This window comes from Amblyomma mixtum, chromosome 4, assembly GCF_055824585.1.
Source record: "Amblyomma mixtum isolate Tamu chromosome 4, ASM5582458v1, whole genome shotgun sequence".
In the NCBI taxonomy this organism is placed as follows: domain Eukaryota; kingdom Metazoa; phylum Arthropoda; class Arachnida; order Ixodida; family Ixodidae; genus Amblyomma; species Amblyomma mixtum.
Window position 1 is genome coordinate 71,339,881 of NC_143015.1, and position 16,671 is coordinate 71,356,551.

Sequence of the window (16,671 nt, forward strand, 5' to 3'; positions counted from 1 at the left end):
ATCTCTCCTCGTTAGTATAGTGGCCAGTATCCCCGCCTGTCACGCGGGAGACCGGGGTTCGATTCCCCGACGGGGAGCTCGTCTTTTTTTTCTCTCCATGCCGGCACTTTTGCGGCCAGTAGAATTCTCTGCCATGGCCAACACCGGTGCCTCCCCTCTGCCATCTCTCCTCGTTAGTATAGTCATTCCACTTCCGGCTTTCGAGCGATACGGTCGCGGGATGTCTGGCTCGTCACGAGCGGTATCAGCGGCCCAGCCGGGCCGCGGGAACAGGTTTTTTGATACCTCGGCCGACGAGTATCAGGTTATTCTACCAAGTTTGCCAACCGGGCGTATCGCGCTGAATACTGTTTTCATGCATGGTGATGTGAGGGCTCGGCCGTACCGAGTCGAAGATTTCAGGGACGCTTTGGTGCTGCTTGGTGTGCTCCAAGATGTGGTTGCGCTGGGGGCGTACCAAATGAATCACGTTTGGGCGGTGACGTTGAAGGACACGGAGACGACACGGAAGCTACTGGCCTTCAACGAGGCGAAGGTAAAGGATCGCCGGTGCCTAATCGTCGACCCGAATAACCAGGCTGTCCGTTTGAAGATGCACTGGTTGCTTTATGGCGTGGAAGATGAAGATATACGTGCAGCGCTGTTGCCGTTCGGGAAAGTGACGAACATCACCAGAGAAAGGTGGCGTGCACCGGGCGTAAGTGAAAAGGGCTCGACCACACGCACCGGGTCCCTGAATCTTAAGGCCGGAGTAAAGCTTGACGATATCCCTCATCAGCTAAAGGTAGCAGGTGAGCTTGCTCTTCTCGTCGTGCCTGGCAGGGCGCCGCTCTGCCTCCGCTGCAAGACCACTGGGCACATCCGTAAGGATTGCCAGGTTCCGCGTTGCGCTCTTTGCCGCAGGTACGGTCACGACGAGACGCAGTGCGTCAAGACGTACGCGAATGTAACCGGGCCTGCGACGAGTGACATTTCGGAGCTCCTCATGGATGAGGCGGATGCCGAAGAAGCAGCTGGCCAGAAAAGCGACAAGGCTGCAGTAAAAGGGTCTCTTACGCCTCTGACCCCTTCATCTGAGACTAAAGCCACCGGAGAAATTGGCAAGGAGCCACAAGTTCCTGTGGCTTGTGTGGCTACGTCAAGCGGGCCCAGAATCAGCGACGCAGCTGCAGGCGCAGGTGACACCCTCAACACGTTGGCAGCCTCTGAGGTAGCAGCCATGGATGACGTCGAGGCAGCGAGCAGCGGTGCGGCATCAAAGCGTGCTCATGAGGACAGTGCGGACGGAACTGAGGCTCCCGAGACAGTGGCCGACGAGGAACCACCCACAAAAGCGGCTTTTCCGACGCGGCGGTCGCCCTTTCGTCCTCGGCCGAACGTGCTCTCAGAGAACCGGGTGGCGGGGGCGCCACCCCCTTCTCAGTCCTGAGGCGGCTGTGACGGCGTGGTGCCAAGCCACTGCCTCGGCTAAAGGTATGACCATGCTCCCGGGTTTTCTCCCCTAAGCGATGATACGGCTCGAAAGAGCAGTTCGATTCGCGACTATTAATGTTCGAGGGCTGGCTGCGAAAAGGAAGCAAAATCAGTTGTTTCGTTTGTTTAGCGAGCAGGAGTTAGACATAGTCGCTGTACAGGAAACAAAAGTTGATGGTGAGGAGGAAGCCGGGAGAATGGTTAGTCAGTTTACAACGAGGTACAATGCTGTTGTTAGCCACGCTGTCGGAGCGTCAGCAGGATGTGTTCTCTTTGTGCGCCAGTGTCTTGATGCCGTGATTCAGTCCGTCATGACATGTGGGTCGGGTCGTCTTGTGGTTTGCGATGTATCGTTTGGATCTTGTGAATGGCGTGTAATCTGTGTGTACGCGCCAAATAACATGAATGATAGACGCGAGTTTTTTGAAAGCCTTCGCCAATGTTGCAACTGCCAGAGGCTTGTTGTTATGATTGGAGATTTCAACTGTGTGCTTTCAGCGGATGACAAAACAAGTAGCCGATCGTTCAGTGATGCTAGCACAACTGTTCTTGCTGATCTGATAAATGAGTGTGGTCTGGAAGACGTCGCCGAATGCTTGGGGGCTGGACGCACTGTTCAGTTCACACATTTCCAGGCATCTAGTCATGCTCGCTTAGATAGGGCATATGTATCCCTTGACCTTGTACCTTTGTGTCTGGAGTATCAGGTACGCCCAGTGTCATTTAGTGATCACTGTTTGGTCACGTTCACGATCGGTAATAAGGAAAACAATGGAAAGAAATTCAACTGGCAAATGTGGAAACTAAACTCGAAATTATTGGAGGATGACGGCTTCATGAATGATGTAGAAAGACTTGTTGCGAATATGAATCAGGAGAGGGTAACAGAACTTGCAGCGAAGTGGGAGGGTTTTAAACAAGAATTTAAACTAATGGCTGTGGAACGAGGAAGCGCAGTGGCAAGAGAAAAACGAGCTGAAGAAAATGCATTGCGCGCGAACCTGCAACGCCTAATGCAAGAAGAGTGCAAGAGACCGGGTTTGTTCATCACAGATATTCGAGCGCTCAAACACAACCTTGAGATGTTAGATGCGGAGCGATATCGTGGTGCACTTGTCAGAGCGAGATCTGAACACCTGATAAGGGGAGAAGCGCCTACAAAAAGAGCGTTAAGCACAGAAAAGTGGCACGCTCGTAGAAATCACATTGCAGAAGTGGAATGGAAAGGGCGTGTCACGAGCGACTCGAAGGAAATAGAACGGGCTTTTTTTGAATATTATGCAGAGCTGTTCTCTCGAAGTACAGTTGACGTTGAGCGCTTCAAAGCAGAGTATATGCCCTTACTGCCGCGGCTCGATGAGACGACCAAAGAATTGTTGGAACAGCCTATTACGCTGCAAGAAGTGAATAGTGCAATCGAAAACCTAAATCCCGGGAAGTCGCCGGGGCCAGACGGGATTAGCGCAGCCTTTTACAAAGTGTGTAAAGGACTGCTGTCACCAGTTCTCCAAGCGGTCTTTAACGAAGCGTATGATCTGAAAACGCTGCCTCCATCCTTTGCTTCATCCCACACAGTTTTAATTCCAAAGACAGATGTCATAAATAAGTTACGTAGTGTCAAATCGTACCGACCAATAAGTCTCACCAATGTTGATTATAAGATTTTGATGAAAGTACTAGCTAAAAGACTACAAACCGTGATAAAAGATATTGTGGGAGCACCAAACATGTGGAATTAAAAGCAGATCTATTTTCACCAACATTCACGTCGCCCGTAGTATTCTAGAATGTTGCGATGCTGCGGGAGATGGAGTAGCAATGCTCCAGATTGATTTTGAGAAGGCATTCGATAAAGTGCCCCATGATGTTCTTCTCTGTATACTGGACCATGCTAATGTCGGGAACGTTATTAAAGAGGGAGTGGCCATGGCTTACGAGGCCTGCACAACCAGGCTAATAGTAAACAAGTCCGTGGGGGAGAGAATTGAAGTACAGCGCTCAGTACGCCAGGGCTGCCCCCTCTCTCCCCTCCTATTTTGTTTGTTTTTAGAATCCTTTTGTCTGAGCATCATAAATCACGAGCAAATACGAGGTTTCAAACTACAGCAAGCAGTAGTGAAAGTGCTTGCTTATGCAGATGATGTCGCGGTTTTTTGTACTGATTACAACAGCATCACACAAGTTGTAAAAACTGCAAGAGATTTTTGTGCTGCAAGCGGGAGCTCAGTTAACTGGGCAAAGTGCTTGGGTTTCTGGCATGGCGACTGGTCTGTGACCCCCGGTACTTTCGCCAGTATTAGCTTTGTGACGACCCCCGTCAGTTACCTCGGAGCTCCACTTGCATTCTACCGAGACAGTGACCCATACTGGAGAAGTCAATCGACTGAACTTCAGGAGAAAGTGGGGAAATGGAAAGGGTGGAACTGGTCAATATTTTCTAGAGCAACTACTTGCAACTTATTTTTAATCAGCAAAATTTGGTACGTACTGCAAGTACTACACTGCTCGAGAGTCAATGCTCAGAAGTTGCACCGTGTGTTCGCTGTTTATGTGTGGGGGTCCTCTTGGGAGAGGACAAGTAGGACAAACCTTTTTCGGCGAGTCAGTTCAGGAGGCCTTGGGCTTGCTCACATTTTTCTGCGCCAAATCGTCCATCGTTTTATGTTTCTCAGAGAAACAAAGGACCCGTTTCTCCGTGCCGTCTGTCAGTTGCGCTTGGGACGAGCTCTACCGAATCTCGTTGTCTCGACTGACTACATACCGGGAGGCATTTATGGCTTCCTAAAGGAAGTTGTTTTGGCTTGCAGATTTTTGACTGTCCGTTTTTCGTTAGAATATTTGTGTGGTGTCAGTCGGAAAAAGCTGTACAAAGATTTGTGTGATGTTGTGCTTCCTGAGCCATTGTATAGGACGATGTTTTCTTTCCAAAAAGGGAAAAATGTTTTGAAAAGAGTGAAGAGGATGCCGGTGCCGGCTGGGGCTAAGACGTTCTTTTTTAAGCTCCACACCAGTACGCTAACGGTCAAAAAGTGGATGGACCAGAAAGGACTTTTTGTGCCTTGGGGGGTGCACTGCATCATATGCCGAAAGGACGAAACCATCGAGCATGTGTTTCTGGAGTGCTGGGACGCCATTTTTCTTTGGGATGTTCTCCAGCGGACACTCAAAAAAGAACTCCCCCTGAACCCACATGGCATCAGGTTCCTCCCAGTAGAGAGTGATGATGGCACACCTTTCGATCTTATCATGTTGTTTGCCTTGCATAGCATATGGAAAAGCAGAATGTCTGTTGAGAATGGTGACATTGATGCTCGTTCAGCACGACAGTTCTTTAGGGAAAGTATTAGAAGCTATGTAAATGAGCAAAAAGTGCAGAAATGTGTGCCTGTATGGCTGGAACGCGTGGAAGTGCTGATAAATCTCAGAGACTTTTAATTGCATAAATTCAGCCGAAGGACGGCTGAAGAATATTATGATTGTGATATGAAAGCTTGTCCTTCCTTTCTGTGATCTTGTTTGGTGTTTGGATGAACAATTCAGGCAATAAAGAAAAAAAAAATCCTCGTTAGTATAGTGGCCAGTATCCCCGCCTGTCACGCGGGAGACCGGGGTTCGATTCCCCGACGGGGAGCTCGTCTTTTTTTTCTCTCCATGCCGGCACTTTTGCGGCCAGTAGAATTCTCTGCCATGGCCAACACCGGTGCCTCCCCTCTGCCATCTCTCCTCGTTAGTATAGTGGCCAGTATCCCCGCCTGTCACGCGGGAGACCGGGGTTCGATTCCCCGACGGGGAGCTCGTCTTTTTTTTCTCTCCATGCCGGCACTTTTGCGGCCAGTAGAATTCTCTGCCATGGCCAACACCGGTGCCTCCCCTCTGCCATCTCTCCTCGTTAGTATAGTGGCCAGTATCCCCGCCTGTCACGCGGGAGACCGGGGTTCGATTCCCCGACGGGGAGCTCGTCTTTTTTTTCTCTCCATGCCGGCACTTTTGCGGCCAGTAGAATTCTCTGCCATGGCCAACACCGGTGCCTCCCCTCTGCCATCTCTCCTCGTTAGTATAGTGGCCAGTATCCCCGCCTGTCACGCGGGAGACCGGGGTTCGATTCCCCGACGGGGAGCTTTTCTTTTTTTTCTCTCCATGCCGGCACTTTTGCGGCCAGTAGAATTCTCTGCCATGGCCAACACCGGCGGCTTCCCTCTGCCATCTCTCCTCGTTAGTATAGTGGCCAGTATCCCCGCCTGTCACGCGGGAGACCGGGGTTCGATTCCCCGACGGGGAGCTTTTCTTTTTTTTCTCTCCATGCCGGCACTTTTGCGGCCAGTAGAATTCTCTGCCATGGCCAACACCGGTGGCTTCCCTCTGCCATCTCTCCTCGTTAGTATAGTGGCCAGTATCCCCGCCTGTCACGCGGGAGACCGGGGTTCGATTCCCCGACGGGGAGCTTTTCTTTTTTTTCTCTCCATGCCGGCACATTCAAGCGCGGTGTAGACTATTGTCTGCCAGGGCCAACAACAGTGACTGCATTCTGCAATCTCTCCACGTCGGTATAGGGGCCAGTAACCTGATCCCGCCTCCGGCAGCGACAGCAAACGGGTGTTTGTAGAATTGGCCCCGCCTGTGCGATATCAGCGGCCCACCTTGGCCGCAGAAACGAGGTTACGGACACACTGGAGCAGGATTATAAAGTCGTTTTGTCACATCTGCTATCAGGTCGGACTGTTTTTTCAAATAGTTTTTTTCTCCATGCGGACCGCAGAAGGCGACCGTATCGCGTGGAAGACATCCGTGACACACTGGCTCGTCATGATATGCACCCCTCCCCCCCCCCCCCCCCCCCCCCAAGGTTACTGCCTTGGGGGCGTATCAGATAAATCACGTTTGTGCGCTTACTTTCAAGCACGAAGACAGGATTTAGTAGATAATGTTGGCCTTTGCGTAACTTCAACGAGAAGGAAGGAGCGGAGGGGTGAAGAAGCGGCAAGACGACATAAACGCTTGGAAATGGCTTCAACCCAGCGGTGATGCGACTACGCATTGGCTGCAGGCTCACTTATAAAGCAAGTGCCAAGCTGCTGCCCAGCTTGCCGAGGGAAGCGCAGTGCGATCCTTTTGTTTAGCACTATAGGTGGCAGAAACCCTTGAGCCTACGCTGCGAGTAACTAATTTTGACGTCTGGGGTAGGAGACGGCTAGGCGATGGAAATATCGGGTTAGCCGAATTTTTCTTGAAAATGAACTGGATTTAGTCTCCATGCAAGAAACGAAGGTGGAAAGACAACAACAAACGGACAGCACGATGAAGCCATTACGGCAGCGGTACAGCATTTATATGTATGTCATGCTCTTGGAACCTAGGCAAGCTGTGTTATTTTTATTCGCAACAACTTGGGTATTGTTGCGGAAGCAGTTACTGCCTGCACCTCTGGCCGTCTGATTGTCGATTTTTCCTTCTCTAATTTGAAGTGGCTTATGACCTGTGTCTATGCACCTTACGAGGAACGGGATCATAGGTGGTTCTTGGAGCAACTCGAACACCATTTGAAATGTGGTCTTTCAAAAAGGGGGCACTGCACTAAAAAAAAACGCGGTCAAAAGAAGCAGTGAATAGGACCATGACCGTGTCCGCTGCACCCCTTTTTGAAAGATGAACTGTAAAGAGGAAGATGAGCAGCGGCGGCCGCCGCTCCGCTAGCGCGCGGCGCGAGATCGCTGGCTGGATGACCGAAGCTCGGACCGGCATTTTGGCTAGCTGTCGCTAAGTTACTTTCCCCGGAAATCCTGCTACAATTTGGTGGAGGTGCGGGGTACAGCCTTTGGCCAACGTCCTGGAGCTTCGCAGCAGAGCGACCGCTCCAGCCATGTCCACCGACGCAAGCCAGTCATCTTCCCTTTCGCCTACGCCCGTCGTTTGCCCTGGCGCTCTCCGACACTGGGACCCAGCCATTTTTACCGGGTCCGATGATCACGACGTGGAGGATTGGCTTGCCTCCTACGAGCGGGTAAGCGGCCACAACCGGTGGGACGACGCCATGAAATTGAACAACGTGGTTTTTTACCTCTCGGACGTGGCCAGCCTATGGCACAGGAACCATGAAGCAGACTTTACCACCTGGTCTGCCTTCAAAAGAGCCTTTTCTGACATCTTTGGGCGCCCTGCAGTACGCAAGCTGCGCGCTGAACAGCGCCTGCGAGTGAGAGCCCAGCTGCAGGGAGAATCGTTCACGAGTTATATCGAGGATGTCATCAACCTCTGTTCAAGGGTAGACTCGTCTATGACCGAGGCGGACCGGATTAAGCATGTCCTGAAAGGCATCGAAACGGAAGCATTTCAGATGCTTATCGCCCGGAACCCTACTACCGTTGCCGAAGTATTCAACCTGTGTCAGAGCTACGATGAGCTCCGCAAGCAGCGCATTCCGGTGCTACCACCCTCCGTGTAGCCTGACTCGCTTTCCAGCGTCGCTGTGACAACCTCTCACAGCCCGCTACTTGACCAGATAAAAGACTTTGTACGTGAGGTGGCTCGACAGCTGTCACTTCTTCACGGCGTGCAGGGGCCTCCCTCCAACCTGGATCCGACCCTACAAACGGTGATTCGCGAGCAAGTGACCGAAGCGCTACCACCTGTTCGTCCGCCGGTTCCCGCTGCAGCGCCGCTCACATACGCTGACGCCGTTCGAAAACCAAGAGCCGAGCCGTTTGTCTCGTATTATCCTCCGACGCCGCCGCCTGCCTTTCCAACCCGACCACCTCCTGCTCGTGTCAACCCTTGGCGCACCCGTGACAACCGTCCTATTTGCTATGCATGTGGTGTCCCTGGCCACGTTGCGCGCCTGTGCCGACGCCGTGTGCCACCACCCGTGGATGACCCCAGGACCTACGTCTACGCGGCACCACAGCCCCCGCCACGTCCGTCGGCTGCCGAACAGCTTGATGCCTCCGATCGCCGCCCGTATTCTCGCCGCCGTTCGCCATCCCCGCGGCGCCGTTCTGTTTCGCCACTGCGTCCGCATTCCCCTATGCGCCAGGAAAACTAGTTGCCGCAGTTCCCGAGGCAAGAACTGCGTATTCGGCGACAAGTTCAAGGCCTCGTTTGTCCCCAGCGAATGTGCTCGACGTTTCTGTGGAGGGCCACACCGCCTTGGCGCTTGTTGATACTGGCGCTGCTGTTTCTGTGATGAATGAGAAACTGTGCCGCAAACTTCGCAAAGTGACGACGCCGTTATCCGGATTTTCGCTTCATACAGCTAATGCGCAGCGAATCCCGCCTTTAGCCGCCTGCACAGCCAGGGTCATCATTCACGGTTCCTTATATACTGTTGAATTCGTCGTTCTCTCATCGTGCTCGCATGACATTATCTTAGGTTGGGACTTTCTTTCCCAACATGAGGCCCTCATCGACTGCGCTCGTGCCGAGCTCGAACTTCTTCCGTGCAGTGCTCCCTCGCCTGATACGTCATCTTCGTGGGGCAAACTGTCTGTGGCTGACGACATCGAGATTCCTCCGTGCTCATCTGTTCCTGTCCCTGTCTCCTGCCTCACCGCATCTGACGGCGCCGTCGTCTTTACATCATCCGACGTCTTCATCTCTCGACACGGTCTGCCTCTGCCATTCGCTGTGCTCACTGTTCAAGACGGCTGCAGCCTCATCCCGGTCTCGAACCCTTTCTTGAGCCCCTGCATATTTCTCCTAGCCAAAATGCCGGTCCGAGCTTCGGTCATCCAGCCAGCGATCTCGCGCCGCGCGCTAGCGGAGCGGCGGCCGCCGCTGCTCATCTTCCTCTTTACAGAACATCAACCAACTAGCCCAGCTTACCACTCTACTGAAATGTGGAAGATGTATTACATGCGATGAGGGATTGCACTTGAGTATGTATCCCTGAATGGAGCCTGGTGTTGGATCAGAGCCCTTGTGTCTTGAGAACGCTAATCACCGAGTATAATTTAGAAGTCCTTGATTGACTTTTATCACCCGGTATACTCAAGTACAGCTTCTTTCAAAGAGAAAGCCATGAGAGGCTGGATCCTGCGTATATTTCTTTAGAACTTGTGCCACTCTGTAGGACTTAAGCGGTTAAATATGCCGCTTAACAGACCACAGCCTTATGTTTTGCAATGGCGCAAAGGAAAAACAATCGAGCTTTAACAGGAAACTCTGGAAATATAATGCTAAACTATTAATGACGACAGTTACGTAAGCGAAGTAAAAGAATTGTTCAAAGAATTATCTGCAGCGCGATCAGGAAACTATATGAGTAGCTGGGAAAATTTTGAAACTTAAAAATGAGAACATTAGAAAGAGCATGAAGTTTGTGACGTATGAATTAAGATAACAAAAAATATCTACTGCGCCAACTCGAATTGCTGCTGAGTATAGAGAACACGCAGGGGTTTTGCACACAGCATCAACAAAGGCGAGTAAACAAGAGCTTATGCTAGATATAGGGGAGACATTGTGCGAGTATTGGCATAGCGGTTATGGGAGAGGCGAGACACCGAACAAGCGCCCACTAGGGGACGAGAAGAGATACGGGGAAAAAAAAGAATTCAAAAGGTATTTCATCACAACAACGTTACAACTGAACGGGATGTTAAGAAGCATTTGTAAAACAGTACAGCGAGCTACTGGCGCGTACTAAACAAAGAGGAGAAATTTTCGAACGTGAATACTTGGCAGGCCATGCCTAGGCTTGACGATGAAGTTAAAGCTATTCTTGAGAAACCGACCAGTGTACTCGAAATGTAGCGAGCAATAGACGAAATAAGGGCCGCAAAATGACGCAGTCCTGACGGGTTAGGGGCTGCGTTCTATAAACAATTAAGACTAGTGTTTACCAGGCGCTGCACTGCGTAATAAATGAAAAACCACTTTGGAAATCAACTGCCACCTTCTTTCGGTTTATGGGGTTTAACGTCCCAAAGCGACTAAGGCTATGAGACAAAGTAGCCCATTTTGCCCTGATACCTAAATCAGATGGTCTGGTCAAACTTCTGTCGGTTTGTGCTCATCGACCGATAAGCCTCACCCTTGTGGATTATAAACTATTTACGAAAGTCTTGGCAAGGAGGATGCAGAATGTTATGAAACAATCGGTAGGCCCACGCCAAACGTGTTCTATTAAAGGCTGCACAGTCTGTACGAACATGAACACCGCAACAAGTTTCTTAGAAACGCGATGCTGTGGGAGGCGAAGTCGGAATGATGCAACTTGACTTGGCTGAAAAATTTGATAATGTATCACATGACACTCTTTTTTTGTTACTTTAGAATATGTAAATATCGGAAGCGCTATCTTAGACGGAGTCGAAATGACATATGCCAGGTGCTTGGTGCCTATTATCGTGAATTATCGTCTTAGTGCTACAGTGGCCGTGCGATCCTCCGTGAGGCAATGTTGTCAGCTGTCTCTTCTTCTCTTTGTCTTGTACCTCGAGCCCTTTTGTTTAAGCTTGATCCATCACGAAACAATCCGCCGATTGCAGCTTCAAGCATCATAATTGTTAAGGTTCTTGCGTACGCGGATGACAACGCTGTTTTTGTTGCGAAAGCAGCACTACCCCAGCCAACTCGGCTCGTCGCGTGGTCGTACTTCAGCCGTATGCCGTGGCCCACGAACGACCTTGAGCCGCCGTTGCCCAGCAACGCCGCAGCCGCGCTCCAACAGATGGCGCCGCCATCGACTCCGCTCCCGTCGCCGCTCGCTCCACCATATATGTTCCGCATATATATATATATATATATATATATATAAGGTTTGGTTTATGGGGTTTAACGTCCCAAAGCGACTAAGGCTATGAGAGACGCCGTAGTGGAGGGCTCCGGAAATATATATATATATATATATATATATATATATATATTGCGAAATTCACAAACGATTCGTTTAGGGAAACATTCACTGCTAGTCGACGTTTCGGACAGAGCCTGTCCTTGAAAAATTACAGGCTCTGTCCGAAACGTCGACTAGCAATAAGTGTTTACCTAAATGAAGCGTGTTTGAATTTTGCATTTTACCTCTAGCAACCAAGTACGTTTATCTTTTTGTGCTATATATATATATATATAAGATGCGAAATTGAGAAACGCTTCTTTTAAGTAAACGTTTATTGGGGGTCGACGTTTCGGACAGAGCCTGTCCTTTTTCAAGACTGAAGTTACATGGTTCTTGCTTCTCTTCTTAAAGGGTCTTCATCTGTACAGGTGTTCGACACATGAGCCAAAACAAGCCGACGATGCAGAAGGAAGAACGGCTCAGGGAAGAGAAAACAAGAAAAAATTAACAAAAAATACACAAACGGGACAGGGAGCGGGGAGGGTAAATGTCGTCGCCCGCCACCCACGTATGCGGTCGCGGGGAGAAAAGAAAAAAAAGGAGAAAGGGAAAAAAAAAGAATAGCGTGAGGGGAGAATGGACAGAGAACTGTGTCCTAACAAAGCGGACAGCTAGCAAAGTGTATGGAGACAAACAGTGGCCGACGCACAGCATAGATTTGAGATGCACTCAAATGTTGTCCACTTAAACGAGTAAACAAGATACAATGGAGCAAAAGGGCGGGAAAAAAAAACTTCCGCCATGTGCAACTCCTTTGGCAGGATGAGTCAAGGTGGGCAGAGAGTGTAATTTAACGAGACACACGTGGGGTGTAGATGAGCTCACCTGCACACACCCACAAAAGCAACAAAAAAAAGGAAAAGAAAAGGCCGGAAACGGAGGCGACTTTGGGGAAGAATCGTCGCGTGGGGCCACTATGAATGGCGGGAGTGCTTAGGTTCTTTGACGGCGCCGCTCTCGTCAAGATGGTCGAACGGGGAAAGGTAAGAGCGCGGTGTGCGATGAGGACATCGGTGTAAGCGTATGGGAGAAAGCTTGCGAGGCCTGTCAGGCCGGCACTCAAAGGTCAGTACTGGATTTGCAGGGGGCGTATTGAAGACAAAGCGCCCAGGTTCTCATTAATGCCTTGGGCAATTGTTCCAAACTTATAAATAAAGTACGACTGGCGTTGCTCCCGTTCCCGGGTGTTGTTGAACCCACCCTGTAAGACTGTTAATTTAAGTCCTTCAAATTGGTGTTTTTTGTCATTAATGTGTTTTGACAAGGGGAGGTAGAGAGAGATAGGGCATGAGCGCGGTGGTTATTAAAGCGAATTCGTAGAGGGTTAACCGTCTGTCCAATGTACTGCATACTGCACACACCACATTCTAGGAGGTAGATAACGTTGGAGGAGTCACAATTAAAGTCGCCATTGATTTTCCATTTAAAGCCTGAGGCTGTGCTTATCGCACAGCTGGTTGTTTCCATATGTTTGCAGACGTGGCATCTACTTTTGGCGCAGGGTCGGCAACCCAACCCAAGGTGGTTATGTGTTTTTGAGTGTACGAGAATGTTTTGAATGTTTTTCGGTCGTCTGTAGACTACGTGAGGGGGAGTAGTGAAAATTTTTGCGAGGCGCTCGCTTTGTTCGCGAATGTTGAAATGTTTTTTAAGGATTTTGTTTACGTTGGGGGGATTACTTGTGTAGGTGAGTACCAAGTTTGCCCGGTGATCTGTTTCTTCACTGCGTCGACGTCCATCTAGTATTTCATCTCGGTTGAGTTTAGATGCCCTTTCAATTGCATCGTCGACAATGGCGGGGGGATATCTTTGCTTGGTTTCCGTGGGGTTTCCAAGTTTCCGTGGGGTTTCGGTGTTGGCGTGGCAGATTTACAACCTGCTCCTCGACTACCATCGGCATCGCCTGACAGAGTGGCAGGACCATCTAATGACAACAGATGAGTATACCCACCCCACCATGGAGCATCCCACTCGAGCAGCTCCTAGCTACTCGGAGGTCCTCACCAGCCGCCCGAAAAAGGACAGACAAGGTGAAAACTCCCCAACCACACCTCAGATGCATCGACAGGTGGAGGAGCATCGAACACCTGGGTGTCGGGCCAAGATGCCACTACAGCACCCAAGGCTTTCGCGCGATGGAGACAGTACGACATCATCCGTGACCCACCGCCGAGCCCTACTTCCAACACCAACGCGGCCACCTTTTCCCAATGTGGATAGCAACACGATACCCGCTACCTCCTCCAGGGAAGCGACACGAAACAGAACCACCGAGAGACCCGAGTTAACAAGAGTCCTACGCACCGGACCCCACCAGCAGCAACCTCCACCCAAGGCTAACCACCAAGATACACCAACCTCCCGAAGCACAGCACAGAAACCCACCGAAAACAGCACGAGGACTCCAGCAAGCCCCGGCGCAGCCTCAGGACATCCAGACCAGGCACAGCGACAAACGCCTTCCACGGTGGAAGGCCACATGGGTGCCGCTACCAGCTCGAGACCGGAAATCCCAAGCACCCCTCTGTGTCGCTACGATCTCCGAAAGTGCTGTGGTTCCGCACAACGCGTTCGTCAACACTGACAATCAGGCCGCGTGAGTACGCCGACTCTCTCTTTCTCACCCTACCGACAGCCCTCCTCAAATAATTCCAAATTTTTAAAGTTGAGAAAAATCGTGGATAAACGAATAAGGCAGCACGAACTCCATATCCATAGCCTAAAGATATATATGCAATCCAAAATCGCACCAAAAGGTTTACAAATTTTACTAACACCATCAATGGGTAACCTGTGTGATGAGGAAAAGGATAATTGGAATCGTGTACTAGAATATGCCTCTTTGGATTTGCTTGTAGTTACGATTGGCCATTTTGAGAGGGTCTTGGGGGCTCTGAAAAAAGAAGAGAGTCGTGCTCGTCAACACATTCCCCTAACCGCGCCTGAGGCCACCGAACTTACGCTCTTTGAGGAAAAGAGAACCCGCGAGGTACGCGAGATAAAACGCAAGAAATTCATTAGGGACGGGATTCCACACCTCGCGTGGACAAACCCAGCTGAACGCGAAGAATCCGAAACGGAGGTAGCTACTAATAATCACCCCATTGTTACGGCAAGCCCCAACATCAAATTCAACGCAACGACACAAACGACATTAATACCGACAACACAAGCAGAACGCTCTGGAACGGGAGCAGCCACTAATGATAAACCCGTTGCTACAAGCTCTGTTTCTGGTTTCCAGGATAGCATTATTAATCTATCATCCAGCGCCCTAACAATTGACGAGAAATCAGTTCTTTCTCGAGGTCTTACGTTCTGCCCCACCACAAGTAAATACAATGAATTCTCAATTTTAAAAGATTTGGACAATTTTGCACGAATGTTGCGACTGAAAGAATACTTTTGTGATAGGCCCCAACTTAGTGCAGACAGCAGAGAATTCTGCGTTACAAACCAACACTGGACTCCTAACATGGGAAGAGACAAACACTTGGACATGTATATTAATGCGGTCCAGAACGACATAATTCGCGCTTACAAAAGCCACACTCCAGGGAGACCGAACCTGTCCAAAAAAGAACGGCACGCATTGAAGGCTCTCAGCAGACGGACAGATGTAACCATAAAGCCAGCAGATAAAGGAGGCGGTATAGTAGTAATGGATAGTGAAGCATACATTGAGGAAGGCTTGAGACAACTCTCTAACACTTGCTTCTACCAGCTTCTTGAAAAAGACCCAACTCCACAATACCAACAATATATAGCAGAGACTCTGGATCAGCTTGCGCAAAAAGGGGACATAACCCTAAGGTTATCTAAAGCCCTCATCGCACCACACCCGTCGCCAGGTCGATTCTACTTACTACCGAAAATCCACAAAAAGGATAATCCTGGCCGCCCTATAGTATCTGGCATTGGCACGATTACAGAACCAATTTCCAGTTACATTGACACATTAATCAGGCATATTCCAACAACACACCCATCCTACATACGAGACACAAACCATTTCCTTCGCGAAATAGCGGGCCTTAAACTTCCGGAAGGTGCCTTTCTGGTAACATTAGATGTAATCTCACTCTACACTAATATTCCTCATTCCGATGGCATCAGATCTCTGACCGAAGCGTACAGACAAGATAGAAAAGAGGAGTCTCCTGCCACACGTGTTCTAGAAATACTTGCGAAAATCGTACTCGAATACAACAACTTTGAATTCAACGATCAACACTACTTACAAATTAATGGCACAGCCATGGGTACAAGGATGGCCCCCGCCTACGCCAACATCTTCATGCATAGTATTGAATCTAAATTCTTGCAAGATTCTCTCATCAAGCCCATCCTATTTGGATGACATTTTTCTAATTTGGACTGACACAGAGCAAGAACTCCTACATTTTATTGAACAATTCAACCTTGTCCACCCCAACATATCGTTCACTCACGCGTTCTCCCACACCTCAATTAACTTCCTAGACGTCGAGATTTCGGTAAAGGAAGGCTCACTTAACACCAGCGTATATAGAAAACCGACGGGCCGCCAACAATACTTACACTTTCAAAGTTGTCATCCTCGCCACTCCAAAACAAGTATCCCATACTCTCCGGCACACCGATTTAAAAGAATCTGTTCACAAGATCAAGACTTCGAGAGAAATTCCAATCGCATGCGAGAAGTCCTCACCAAGCAAAGATATCCCCCCGCCATTGTCGACGATGCAATTGAAAGGGCATCTAAACTCAACCGAGATGAAATACTAGATAGACGTCGACGCAGTGAAGAAACAGATCACCGGGCAAACTTGGTACTCACCTACACAAGTAATCCCCCCAACGTAAACAAAATCCTTAAAAAACATTTCAACATTCTCGAACAAAGCGAGCGCCTCGCAAAAATTTTCACTACTCCCCCTCACGTAGTCTACAGACGACCGAAAAACATTCAAAACATTCTCGTACACTCAAAAACACATAACCACCTTGGGTTGGGTTGCCGACCCTGCGCCAAAAGTAGATGCCACGTCTGCAAACATATGCAAACAACCAGCTGTGCGATAAGCACAGCCTCAGGCTTTAAATGGAAAATCAATGGCGACTTTAATTGTGACTCCTCCAACGTTATCTACCTCCTAGAATGTGGTGTGTGCAGTATGCAGTACATTGGGCAGACGGTTAACTTGAGTCTTGAAAAAGGACAGGCTCTGTCCGAAACGTCGACTCCCAATAAACGTTTGCTTAAAAGAAGCGTTTCTGAATTTCGCATCTTATTTAAAATAGTAACCAAGTACGTTTACCTTATTGTGCTATATATATATATATATATATATATATATATATATATATTGCCCTGAATGTTTGTA

General features: G+C 49.5%; 1 protein-coding gene and 7 non-coding genes across 8 annotated transcripts; all 8 read left to right on the forward strand.

Annotated features, from left to right (window-relative positions):
• Positions 1–5: 5 nt before the first annotated feature.
• On the forward strand, positions 6–77 carry TRNAD-GUC (transfer RNA aspartic acid (anticodon GUC)). Its single transcript has one exon. It is a non-coding gene; the product is annotated as a tRNA-Asp (tRNA).
• A 143-nt stretch (positions 78–220) lies between these two features.
• LOC149346937 (uncharacterized) lies at positions 221–1,429 on the forward strand. The gene has a single exon (XM_089541448.1). It carries the CDS (start codon positions 221–223, stop codon positions 1,427–1,429), a length of 1,209 nt encoding a protein of 402 aa, XP_089397574.1.
• A 3,603-nt stretch (positions 1,430–5,032) lies between these two features.
• TRNAD-GUC (transfer RNA aspartic acid (anticodon GUC)) lies at positions 5,033–5,104 on the forward strand. Its single transcript has one exon. It is a non-coding gene; the product is annotated as a tRNA-Asp (tRNA).
• A 90-nt stretch (positions 5,105–5,194) lies between these two features.
• On the forward strand, positions 5,195–5,266 carry TRNAD-GUC (transfer RNA aspartic acid (anticodon GUC)). Its single transcript has one exon. It is a non-coding gene; the product is annotated as a tRNA-Asp (tRNA).
• Positions 5,267–5,356: 90 nt separating this feature from the next.
• TRNAD-GUC (transfer RNA aspartic acid (anticodon GUC)) lies at positions 5,357–5,428 on the forward strand. Its single transcript has one exon. It is a non-coding gene; the product is annotated as a tRNA-Asp (tRNA).
• Positions 5,429–5,518: 90 nt separating this feature from the next.
• TRNAD-GUC (transfer RNA aspartic acid (anticodon GUC)) lies at positions 5,519–5,590 on the forward strand. Its single transcript has one exon. It is a non-coding gene; the product is annotated as a tRNA-Asp (tRNA).
• A 90-nt stretch (positions 5,591–5,680) lies between these two features.
• Positions 5,681–5,752, forward strand: TRNAD-GUC (transfer RNA aspartic acid (anticodon GUC)). Its single transcript has one exon. It is a non-coding gene; the product is annotated as a tRNA-Asp (tRNA).
• Positions 5,753–5,842: 90 nt separating this feature from the next.
• Positions 5,843–5,914, forward strand: TRNAD-GUC (transfer RNA aspartic acid (anticodon GUC)). Its single transcript has one exon. It is a non-coding gene; the product is annotated as a tRNA-Asp (tRNA).
• The last annotated feature ends 10,757 nt before the right edge of the window (positions 5,915–16,671 follow it).

Coding starts and splice junctions, on each gene's coding strand:
- LOC149346937 (XM_089541448.1), top strand. CDS start 221: ATGTCTGGCTCGTCACGAGCGGTATCAGCGGCCCAGCCGGGCCGCGGG.